Source organism: Chiloscyllium plagiosum, chromosome 3 (assembly GCF_004010195.1).
Source record: "Chiloscyllium plagiosum isolate BGI_BamShark_2017 chromosome 3, ASM401019v2, whole genome shotgun sequence".
Classification (NCBI taxonomy): domain Eukaryota; kingdom Metazoa; phylum Chordata; class Chondrichthyes; order Orectolobiformes; family Hemiscylliidae; genus Chiloscyllium; species Chiloscyllium plagiosum.
The window spans coordinates 131,399,384-131,411,456 of NC_057712.1; the positions used below are offsets into that span (position 1 = coordinate 131,399,384).

Here is a 12,073-nt window from a genome sequence, read left to right on the forward strand (position 1 = left end):
GGTTGATTTTAAAAAAAACTTAGTTGTCTTGCGGTGCCTGCCTCTGGGCTACAAGGTCACATGTGTCTGGAGGTGTCAAAACGTTTCTGAACAAGTTGATTGCATTTTTCTAAATTCCAGGTTCCCTGTAGAATTAGTGAAAAACTACTTTATTCTACTCCTATCTGCTGGCAATAAAGGCTAAAATCCATTTTTCTTATTTCCTTGCTGTGCCTCCATGCTAGCTTTCTTAACTGTTTTGTGAGGACTCTTATTAGTCTCAGTGTTAATTGTTTCTTTCTCCAAGGATACTGTCAGATGTACTGAGCTTTTATTTCAGATCTCCATCTGCAGCCATACCCTTCAGATGTAAATGAGTACTTTGGTCCCTATCAATCTTATTCCTCCTGTTACTACTCTTTCAGTATTTACATGCCCATGGAAAATTTTTGTATTGCTTTTATGTTGGCTTTCACTCTCTTCTCATGTACTTTCTTTGTTGCTTTTTTAAATTTGTTCTCCTAAATATTTTCAGACTCATCCTCACTTTTAATCTGCCTGACATCTGTCACACATGCCCCTTTCTTTGCATCGTCCCCCGTTACACTCTTAGTCTTGAAACTAAACTGAGCCCATGAAAATGGTCAGGTTGATCTATTATTTCAAGTTGATTTTTAAAGAGAAGAATCCAGCTGTATTGTTAGAGCAAACAGTTGTTTTCACTGTTGTTCCAGAGATGTGGTGTTGCAATGTTAGAAAATTTTTTTGTATTGGAAAAATCATACCTTTTTCACTTGCAAGGCTTTATAGGTACCATATAAGATCATAAGACATAGGAGTGGAAGTAAGGCCATTTGGCCCATCGAGTCCACTCCGCCATTCAGTCATGGCTGATGGGCATTTCAACTCCACTTACCCACATTCTCCCCGTAGCCCTTAATTCCTTGTGACATATTGCAGGTAAATGTGAAGATTTGTACATTAAGATTTTCCATATGTTTGTTTAGTGTAGCTTTCAATGCATTTAAATTGGTGCAAACCACCTACCATTTCTAAAACTTACAACACATAATCACTTTCTCTGGGATAAGTTTCCTGAAGTCATCCAAATCAACCAAGTCACGCAGTGGAGGTGGAAGATTAAGAAAAGAACAAGAAAGGGTAATGCGCTCCCCCCAGTTGATGTGTAATAGAAAACCTGCTAGAGTTGTTGAATGCTTTTGCAAAGATCAATAAATTCCTGATTGGTTTAAGAACATGTACATTGCCTGCAGTTTACTGATGGCCAGTCTTTTACCTTGTGTTACAGACAGTTGACCTTGGTGGTTGCGAGTGAAGACTCCAGTTATATGCCAGCTCGTGTGGTGGTGATGGGAGGAGATGATCCCAGTAATATCAATACAGAACTAAATACCGTGAGTTACTAAGAGAAGTGCCTTTCAGCCAGTGAGACAAATGCAAATAAAGCTGGGGAGAATATTATTGCAGCGTCCAATGCACAACACCTGCACATTCTTATCTCTTATGGATTCTTGTTAACTTTGTGTCTGGCTCTTGTGTTCCATTGATGCATTGACATAAATCATTTAATTTCTGATAAAACAACTGTCAAAACAATAGGAGAATCCATCATTTACTTTGAATATTTCCTTCTGTATGGAGTACTGAATGCTTTGAGCAATGAGTCTTTTTAACAATTACCATTTGGCTGTCGACAAATGTATACTAAAGAATAGCCTCTGTTATGATAGACCTCACACTTGCTGACCCTGTCTTTATTTGCAGGTGAATGTGGCACCCACTGCCAGCCGTGTGTTACTGCTGGAGAATATGACCCGTTACTGGGCAATCATCCAGATTCGGATCAAGCGATGCCAGCAGGTTAGTCTTTTGATTATATTGCAATATATTATAAGTGTTGTTATCTATGAAGTAGTACCGAAGCATTTCCTCCATGTATTCTCCAATTTCTTCATTTATTGAGCTTCATGCTTACTGTGCAGTAGTGTTATTTGAGTAGAGGAGCTTCAGCAGAGCTGCTATATCTCCTTAATTGATATTTTCTTAATTCAGGGAGGGATTGATACGCGTGTTCATGGATTTGAGGTTCTGGGGCCAAAGCCAACCTTCTGGCCAGTGTTCAAAGAGCAGCTATGCTGTCGGACTTACCTCTTCTACACGACAAAGGCCCACACATGGTGCCAGGAGATTCAGGAGGACAAAATGCAGCTGCTACAGCTTTTCAATAAGTAAGTTACATGGAGGGTGTTGCACCATAAAACATCAACTGTTTGGAATCAGATGGTGGATTCATGCTAGACTAACAAAGCCATCCCCTATTTTAAAATGCAAATAAAGGCTCATGGTGTTGGAAGGAGTTGAATGGCTAGAGGATTGTTTAATTAAACAAGTAGCAGATAATTGGAAATATAAGGCATTTTCAGTTTGGCAGATGGTGCATTAAATACCACAGAGGTCAGTACATGAACCGTGGGAATTTCCAATTTCATATCAATGAGTTAGAGCGATAGAGAATGAAGTATCCAACTCCATCCCTGCTAATCCTGATCTCTCCCCTCCCAGTCTCCATCTCCTTCCTTTCCACACAGCTCCACTTAGGCTGCACTTCCCACCCTGAAATCGGAGCATAAATGATTCAAAAGCGTCAGCAAGCACAGCCGTTTGGGAAAACCACCTGTGAAGCGTGTACAGATGCTGCACAGAGATGGGTTGAGTTGCTAGGTAACTAGGTGACAGCATCCCAGTATGATGATGGGAAATGTCAAGTTATTTGCTTTGGTAAAATGAATAGAAGATGGAATATATTTTAAAAGTTGAGAAGCTTCTAATGTGGATTTTCAGACAGACTTGAGTAAACGCTTACAAGGTATGCGAAGGTAGGGGGTTGCAAAGGCATTTAGGAAATCAAATAAGGTTTTGGTATTTGCAAAGCATTTGGAGGACAGGGATAAGGAAATCCTGCAACAGTTGTTTAAAACTTTGGTGAGACAAAATTATTATTAATTATATATTCCCATTATTGGAATCTATTTTGAGACAGCATAAGCTAGTCACTTAGGATTATTTGAGGATAATTTATTCAGGGAAGATTGTCTTACTACCTTGATTGACATTTGAGAGAAAGTAACAAGGAGGATTTGAGTGGATTATAGTTGATGGTTATTTTGGATAGAATTTTGTAAGGCTTTTGTCGAAGTCCAACAAAATCTGTTTATTTTTAAGAAGAAACATCCATGGGACCTGGAAACATAGCAAGCAAAATTGACTTAATAGTAGGAAACAAAGAGTCTTTTGTGACTTGTCTTCCTTTGACTATGAGACCCTGCTTTTTGAGTACGTATTAACAATTGAGAAGTAAATTTGTGGGCATGAGCATAAAATTTGCATATGAAGTCAGAATTGGCTTTTTATGGTTAGTGAGGCGGGTGTACATCACATGAAAGTTTCTGTCTAAACCGTATGTCATCTGATTTGAATATATTTCGCAATTCCTCTCATATTGGCTAGCAGTACTGTATGAGTTGCTGTATGCCAAGTTCAAGTAGATAGCGCATCACCACCTCTGGGGAAAATAGGGATGAGTCATTAATGTTGGACTAGCCAATGACACATCCCATGAATTTTTAGATTCCTTACTCTGAGGTAACCTACTTTTTAACAATTCTAAATATCTACTCCCTTTCTCAGGGCCAACTGCCTTTACACTTCCAGCTTCAGCCACAAAGCCTCAATTGCTCAAACATTACTTGAAATAATAAAAGATTTTTCATAGATAATGTAGTTTTCCCATAATCAAAAGAAAAAATATCAATCTCTGACCTTCTAACTGGAGCTTAATGCACACCTGCTTACTTTGGGAGAATTTTCCAAGCAAACAATGATAACAAAATCTGAATACACTCTAGGAAGTCTTTCTCTCTGTCTGTTAAAATAAGTCACCATGATGACAGAAGTACTTAGAACTTCATTAAACTCCTTCAGATACATGCACAACCCATATATCACTAGTTCAAAATCCAAACCGAAAAATAAATGATATTAAAATATATATGAATCACCCACCTTGTATCAAATTTGGATTGAGGCAAATGAGAGGAGATTGGATTAAGATATGAAATAGTGAGGATTTGGATGGAGTTAATGGGAAGGACCTACCTACCATGGCAGAAAGGTCAGTAGGGAGTATACATTTAAAGTGATTGGTAAAATGATTGGAGGGGAGATTTAAAACAAAAAAATCAGTCACCCTAAGGGTGGTTGGGATAGATTTAGTTCCTTCCAGATCTGCTTCAATTAATTGTAGAGCAAATCAAACTGCTAGCAGGTTGTGAAAATTTTATTTCAGTGGGAAAGACCTTATTCTTGTAGTCAAGGAAGTAAACTAAAATTATGTTGTAAGACAAAGGAGCAGTTTTGTTGCTGATGCTGACAGTTTGGAAGAGTTAGAGGAGACGTGATTGAAGCATTGCAGATCGTGAAGTTTTTTGATAGGTAGAAGGGGAGAGGATATTTTCTCTTTTGGGAGAATCTGGAACTCGGAGTTGCTGTTAGGGTTCCCTCTAATTTTCATTCTGTCTGGGCCTTCGAAGTCAATGCTGCAATCCACATTGGTACACTGATTGCCTTGTGTGGAATGTCAGCAACTGCACACCCAGTCAACCATGGGGCTTTAAGGGAATGTTAGTCACAGTTTAAACACTCAGACGTCACCCATTTCAAACATGTGAGCTGATGTTTTTTCTCCTGAGGGTTGAGTGTCTTGGAACTCTCCTGAAAAGGTGTTGGAAGTAGGTTCCATGATTCAAACAGGGGCTTTTATAATTTTTGCTATAGATAAGCCAGTTTCTTTTTATTTAATGTTTTTTAATTCATTCCTGGGATGAGGACATCACTGGCTAGGCTGGCACTTATTGCCTGTACCTAATCGTCCAGTGGACAGTTATTGAAATCTTTGGTTTTTCATGCAAGCATTTGAAAGGAATGTGGCATTATTGGAGCTTGAAGGAACATTCTGAGTTAAGCTCTTACTTTTTCTTTTAAAAGAAATCAAAAGCACTAGTTAGATCAAGATACCTCACAAAGATTAAGTGAAAATACTGCAGTGAACTTAAGCTTGTTAGAAAGTTATCAAAGGTTAAAAATTGATCATGATCAATTGGGCCAATGAGCCAAGGAGTGGGGGTGGAGTTTAATTTGGATAAGTGCCATGAATTGTATTTTGGTAAAATGAACAAAGGCAGAACTTATGCAATTAGTGTTTAGGCCCTGGGTAGTGCTGTCATATAGAGGGACCTTGGGGTTTAGGTACATAGTTCTTTGAAAGTTGCATCATAGGTAAACAGGGTGGTTAAGAAGGCATTTAGTATGCTTGCCTTCATTTCTCGTATGGTTCAGTATAGGAGTAGGGGCATCATATTGAGGTTCTACAGGGCATTAATGAAGCCACTTCTGAACTGTGTACAATTCTGGTTGCCCTTCTACAGGAAGGATATTATTAAATGGAGAGGGTTCAGGAAAGGTTTACTAGTATGTTACCAGGACTGGAGGGTTTGAGTTAGAAGAGGAGGCTGGATAGGCTGGGATTTTTTCACTGAAGCCTGGGAGATTGAGGTTTATGAAACCTTATAGTGGTTTATAAAATCATGAGGGACAATTAAGAGTCAACCACATTGCTACAGAGCATAATTTAGGTGAGGAGAGAGATTTAAATGGAACGTGAGGAGCAACATTTTCATGCAGTGGTTTGTATGTGGGATGAACTGCCAGAGGAAGTGGTAGATGCAGGTACAGTTACAATATTTAAATTACATTTGGGCATGTACGTGGATAGGAAAGTTTCAGAGGGCTATGGGCCACACGCACGCAAATAGGAGTAGTTTAGTTTGGGAAACACGGTTGGTATGGATGAGTTGGACCAAAGGGTCTGTTTCATAGAACATAGAACATAGAAGAATACAGCGCAGTACAGGCCCTTTGGCCCTCGATGTTGCGCCGATCCAAGCCCACCTAACCTACACTAGCCCACTATCCTCCATATGCCTATCCAATGCCCGTTTAAATGCCCATAATGAGGGAGAGTCCACCACTGCTACTGGCAGGGCATTCCATGAACTGTTTCCACGCTATATGACTCCGGAGAGAGAGCTTTCATTATTTATTAGCACTGGGCAAAATTCAAAGGACCAATCAAAAGTATTTTTTTCCCTAGGAGGTGTGCATCATCTTTCTTCCAAATTCATTGAAGATGTTCACCTACTTAGCTTCATAAAAGGGTATAAACCAATGATTTGTCACTGAATAATAAAAGTTAGTATAATCCTAAGTGATACCTTCAGAAAATACCTTTAATCTATCAGGAGTATTTGTGAAGGATGCATGGAAAGTGATTACTTTTGGTTTTTTTTTTGCAGGTTAAACAATGCTTTACGTCATGAGCAGATGTTTGCTGACCGTTTCCTCCCAGATGCAGAGGCAGCTGAAGCATTAGGACGGACTTGTTGGGAGGCTTTAATCAATCCCATTGTATTCAGTATCACAGCTTTGGGTATGTCTCATAAACTGAGGTTATGCACCAGAGTATTATAGCATATGAACTTATAAGCAATGTCTCTTTAAATTTTCTTTTGCTACTCTTGTGCTCAGAACGTTTACTGGTAATGAACATTGATAATCAAGTAAAGTGAAGTGAGAACAACATATCTGATTATGCAGTAGTAAAATTATTGGCTATTATCTGTTCCTCAACTGATAAAGGCAAGCCTACCATGTACCGCCTTAACTACTCTACTAACTTGTCCTGCTGCTTTAAGGGATCTGTGGATAAGCACCGCAAGATGTCTCTGTTCCTCTGAACTTCCTAGTTGTAGAGGTCTACAGCACAGAAAAAGGTCCTTTGGCCCATCAAGTCTGTGCACTCAAAAACAAGCATATAACTATTGTAATCTTGCTTTCAGGCCCTTGGCTCACAGCTATGTATGCCTTGACATTGCATTACGCAAAAAAATACTACAAAACTATTCTGAGGGTTTTTGCTCTGCCACCATTGCATGCAGTGAGTTTGAGATTCCGATCACCCTCTGGGTGAAAAGTTTCCTCAGATTCCCTCTTAGTCCCCAACTCTTGGTTTCAATCCACACTTCTGGTTGTTTATCCCTTCGTGAAAGGAAAAGGTTACTGCCATTCCTATCCATGCTATTTATTATGCTATGCATCTCAGTCATGTCTCCTCTGAATCTCCTCTGCCCCAAGGTAAACAACCTCAATCTGTCCAAACTCTCTCCATACCTAAAACTCTCCAGCTCAAATACCATTCTGATAAACTCTGAAAGAACTGTGGATGCTGTAAATCGGAGACAAAAATAGAAATTGCTGAAAAATTCAGCAGGTATGGCAGTATCTGTGGAGTGAAATCAGAGTTAACATTTTAGATCAGGTAACCTGAATTGTTAACTCTGATTTCTCTCCATCGATGTTGCTAGACCTGCTAAGCTTTTCCATCAGTTTCTGTTTTTGATTTTGATAAACTTCCTCTGCATCCTGTCCAGTGCTATTACATCCCTCCTCTAATCACTCCTCTAGCAGTAACTGAGCCAAGTTTTATGAAGCTTCAAAATTACTTTCCTGCTCTTAAACTCTGTGCTTTGGCTAATAGAGGCAAGTATCTCGCATTCCTCTTCAAGCACATTATTAGGCTACCTTAAGGGACCAGTGGATATGCACAACAAAATCCCTCTGCTTCCCAGGGTCCAATCATTCATCATGTATGGCCTTGTTTAGAGGCATAGAGCACGGAAATGGATCCTTCGATTCAACTAGCCCACGCCGACCATAATCCCAAGCTAAACTAGTCCCACTTGCCTGTGCTTGACCCACATTCGTCCGGATATTTCTTATTCATGTACTAATCCAAATGTCTTTTAAATGTTGTAACTGTATCCACATCCACTACTTCCTCTGGAAGTTCACTCCACACATGAGCCACTCTTTCAAAAAAAAAATTGCGCCCCGTGTCTTTTGTGAATCTTTCTCCTGTCACCTTAAAAATATGTCCCCTTGTCTTGAAATCCTCCACCCAAGGAAAAGGACACCTGTCATTCACCTTATCTATGCCCCTCATGATTTTATAAACCTCTATAAGGTCACTTCTCAACCTCCTACACTGCAGTGAAAAACTTCCGAGCCTCTCCTTATAATTCAGACCCTCCATTCCTGGCAGCATTCTGACAAATCTCTTCTGAACTCTCTCCAATTTAATAATATCCTTCCTGTAACCGTGCATCCAGAAACTGGGCGCACTACTCCAGGAGAGGCCTCGCCAATGTTCTATGCAGCCTCAACATGGCATCCCAGCTTCTTTACTCAAAGGTTTGAGAGGTGAAGGCAAGCGTGCTCAACGCCTTATTAAACACCCTATCTATATGTGAAGGAAGCTTTAAACAATTATGTACCTGAGCTCAGAGGTTCTACAGCACTACCCAAAGCCTAAATTTTAAGTCTTACCTTTGTTTAACAAAAATGCAGTACCTCCCATTTATCCAAATTAAACTCCATCTGTCGCTGTTCAGCCAGTTGACCAAGATTGCTTTGTAATCTTAGATAACCATCTTCACTGTTTGTCCTGCCCAAGTGCGTCACCTCCCACATATCCCAATTCATTTCCAGGTTAGTGGTTTTTCTCCCTCTCCCATTATATGCATTAAATATACTTTGTGACAACATGGTTTTCTGAATGGCAAAACTTTAGCAGAACACTTACCTCTAAGTTGTTGTCTTGTATGTTTGTTTCAAAGTTCTGGTGTCATTTTGTCTTGCTTTAGACAACACTAATCCTAGCCCATTATCCTGGCTGCTGACTGAATATCTGGAGAATTCAGAAGTCTCAAAGCGGGGCAAAGGCAGAACTGCCATCTTTAATTCCAGGGTTCGGCGTCTCTGCCATCTTCTGGTTCATGTAGATACTAGTTGGATGGAAATGGAAGACATAAAGCCAGCCGCTAAACCTGGTAAGGGTACTAATCGTAAATAAAACCCTGTGTATATTATGTATTCATGAGGTTCACTGAACTTGTTGCAAAGTGAAATATGGTGTGAGAAAGAGTAGACTTACACTAATGTCCTTTCTCACTTCTCTTGTGACCCTAAGTGCATCATGTAAATGGATTATTTTGAAGTGCTCTCACTGTGAGCATTCCTTACTATGTTACTCATCCAAGTACCAGCATTGCCCCCACTCTGCAGTACCTCCATTTATTCACTGTCACTGAAGTCAAGTGTGAAATGGAGTTTGTGCCAAAAATACTGCTATCACATTTACCTTGTGGAGCAGAATTTGAATATTTATATTTCTCACTCTTAACAAATTTACCTTGTAAGACACGTCACATTTATATTTTTAGACCAGCAAGTTAAGCTTTCTGGCTCAGAGTATTCTGAAGGAAGCAATGTTACTATGTTGATTAAGGATCATCAAGTGATGGAAGAGGTCACCGACAGATCTGTCAAGGAGCAGATGCTCTGGAATTGCCTGCTTATTACCAGTTTGTATTCTGACGTGGCCAGTTTGTGTAGGTTCAGCTTGAACTTATTGGAGTTTAGAAGAATGAGAGGAGCTCTTATTGAAACAAACCAGATCCTGAGTTGGATGTAAAGTTTTTTTTTCCCCTTTCTTAGAGAGGTTGGACGAAGGACATATTCTCAGAATAAGGAGGAGTCACCCATTTAAGATTGATGAGGGTGATTTTTTTATTCAGATAGTGAATTTGTGGAAATCTTGCCACAACGGATTGTAAAGGTTGGGTTGTTAAGTATAGTTAAGGCTGAGACAGACATTTTTAATCAGTAAAAGGGAATCTAGGTTATGGGGAAAAGGCAGGAAAATGGAATTGAAAATTATCAGATTACCCACGATCCCATGGAATGGCAGAGCAGAGTTGATTGACTGAAGGGCCTACTGCTTCTACGTCTTATGATCCGCATATTTACCCCTCGTTAAGGTTTCTCAAGCTGGTGAATTATTTGCTGTCATATTGTGGAAGGTTGCTATGTGCAAATTGGCTAACCTGTTTCGTTCACACAACAATGATTACTCTGGGAAAGTACTTCATTGGCTTGAAAGTTCTTTGGAATAACCAGTAATCGTCATTAATTTTATTAAAGTTCTATGATTTCTCCACAGTTATTAGTAATTACCATTCTGTACTCATGTAAAAGTCAAAGTTTTTAGACTTTAAGGTTAAATTCATGGGGTTGGCTCTATTACACAGATACTACCTTAGAGGGCTGAAATTCATGCTATAGTCCAAAGTACTATATCATTAACAGAGCCCAATTGATCTCTAAATAAAAAAAATGAATTACAGTAATTACCAGATAAAGACAATAGAAGCAAAAGTGATTCAATAAGTTTGTATTTAAACATGCACAAAGTGAAGTAGAAACGTAATAAGGCTTTAAATCACAATTATATGTTAGATCTTTATTTGGCATGTTTAATTTCATTAAAATCCTGCAAAATCACACTGTTCAACACATTCGACGCCAACTAAAGCTTCATAATCATCAGGATGAATGATATTGCATAGATCATCTTCATCTTTGCTGTCCAAAGTTAAAAGTAGCACATCCTCTTCTGTGTCATCCGATAGATAATCGTCCTCTGTTTTTGTTCAATGCATTCGAAATTCCATAGTTCTTGAATGATTTGAAAGTAGTGTCAGCTTTTATTTCCTCCCATGAATCAACAATTCATTCACAGATCAGTAGCAGTGATGGAGCTGCCTCCTTTTATGTAGCTTTTTTTCTTCATCTCACACCCAGATATTCCAGTTCATTCTCATCATGTCCTTAAATGGCTTATTGATGCCAACATCTATTAGTTGCAAAGCACTTGTAAGTCCACCAAGAATTACAGCTACGTTGGTGATCTGTGATCAGATATTATCAACAGATAATATCAATCTGATATTATCAGATATTATCTAAACTGGTCCCAGACGAGTAAACTCTCTTCCTTGCATAGGCCACCAAGTCATAAATTCCAAACTTCCTTTATCCATTTTCTGCATCCATCTGGATGACTGTTCCTTTTGGAAATTTCTCCTTTGGCAAAGCTTTTCTCTGAAAGGCAGCCATTGGTTTTAACTTGGTGCCATCAGCCATACAAGAAAGAACTAAAGTAAACCTACTTTTCTCATGGCTGATGGTTCTCACCATATTTCTTTTTCTCCTTTTTGGTTTACATTCGATTCTGTGTCATGTCGAGAGTAATAGGCATTTTGTCCATGTTCCCAATGCTTATAACTTGTAGTGTTTCTTCTGCTGATTTTTTTATTATAAAACTGGTGAAACTTAATATCTTCTAGTTCAGCTGGTAACTTTGAGTCTTAGTCATAGAGATGTACAGCACGGAAATAAACCATTCAGTCCGACTCGTCCATGCCAACCAGATATCCTAACCTATTCTAGTCCCATTTGCCAGCACTTGGCCTTTATTCTTCTAAACCCTTCCTATTCATAAAGTCATCCAGATGTCTTTTAAATGTTGTAATTGTACCAGCCTCCACCACTTCTGTCAGCTTATTCCATACACGTACCACCCTCTGCATGAAAAAGTTACTCTTTAGATCCCTTTTATATCTTTTCCCTCTCACCCTAAACCTATGCCCTCTAGTTCTGGACTCCTCCACCCAGGGAAAAGACATTGTCTATTTATCCTATCCATGCCCCTCATGATTTCACAACTACTGATAAAGAGGAGACCAGAATTGCACGCAATATTCCAACAGTGGCCTAACCAATGTCCTGTACAGCAACATGACCTCCCAACTCCTATACTCAATGCTCTGACCAATAAAGGAAAGCATACCAAATGCCTCCTTCAATATCCTATCTACGTGCGACTCTACTTTTGAGGAACTATGAACCTGCACTCCAAGGTCTCTTTGTTCAGCAACACTCCCCAGGACCTTACCATTGAGTGTATAAGTCCTGCTCTGATTTGTTTTCCTAAAATGCAACACCTCGCATTTATCTAAATTAAACTCCATCTGCCACTCCTCGGCCCATTGGCCCATCT

At 39.3% G+C, this 12,073-nt stretch overlaps 1 protein-coding gene across 5 annotated transcripts in view; it reads left to right on the plus strand.

Annotated features, from left to right (window-relative positions):
- The window catches only part of LOC122548553 (cullin-9), a 199,871-nt gene that overhangs the window by 117,165 nt on the left and 70,633 nt on the right, over positions 1-12,073 (plus strand). For all 5 annotated transcript variants that reach the window (XM_043687355.1, XM_043687359.1, XM_043687356.1 and 2 more), the window contains 5 exons: positions 1,289-1,394; positions 1,765-1,860; positions 2,053-2,228; positions 6,411-6,544; positions 8,817-9,002. In XM_043687355.1, the coding sequence (XP_043543290.1) occupies positions 1,289-1,394; positions 1,765-1,860; positions 2,053-2,228; positions 6,411-6,544; positions 8,817-9,002 (698 nt within the window). The remainder of the gene's footprint in view (positions 1-1,288; positions 1,395-1,764; positions 1,861-2,052; positions 2,229-6,410; positions 6,545-8,816; positions 9,003-12,073) is intronic.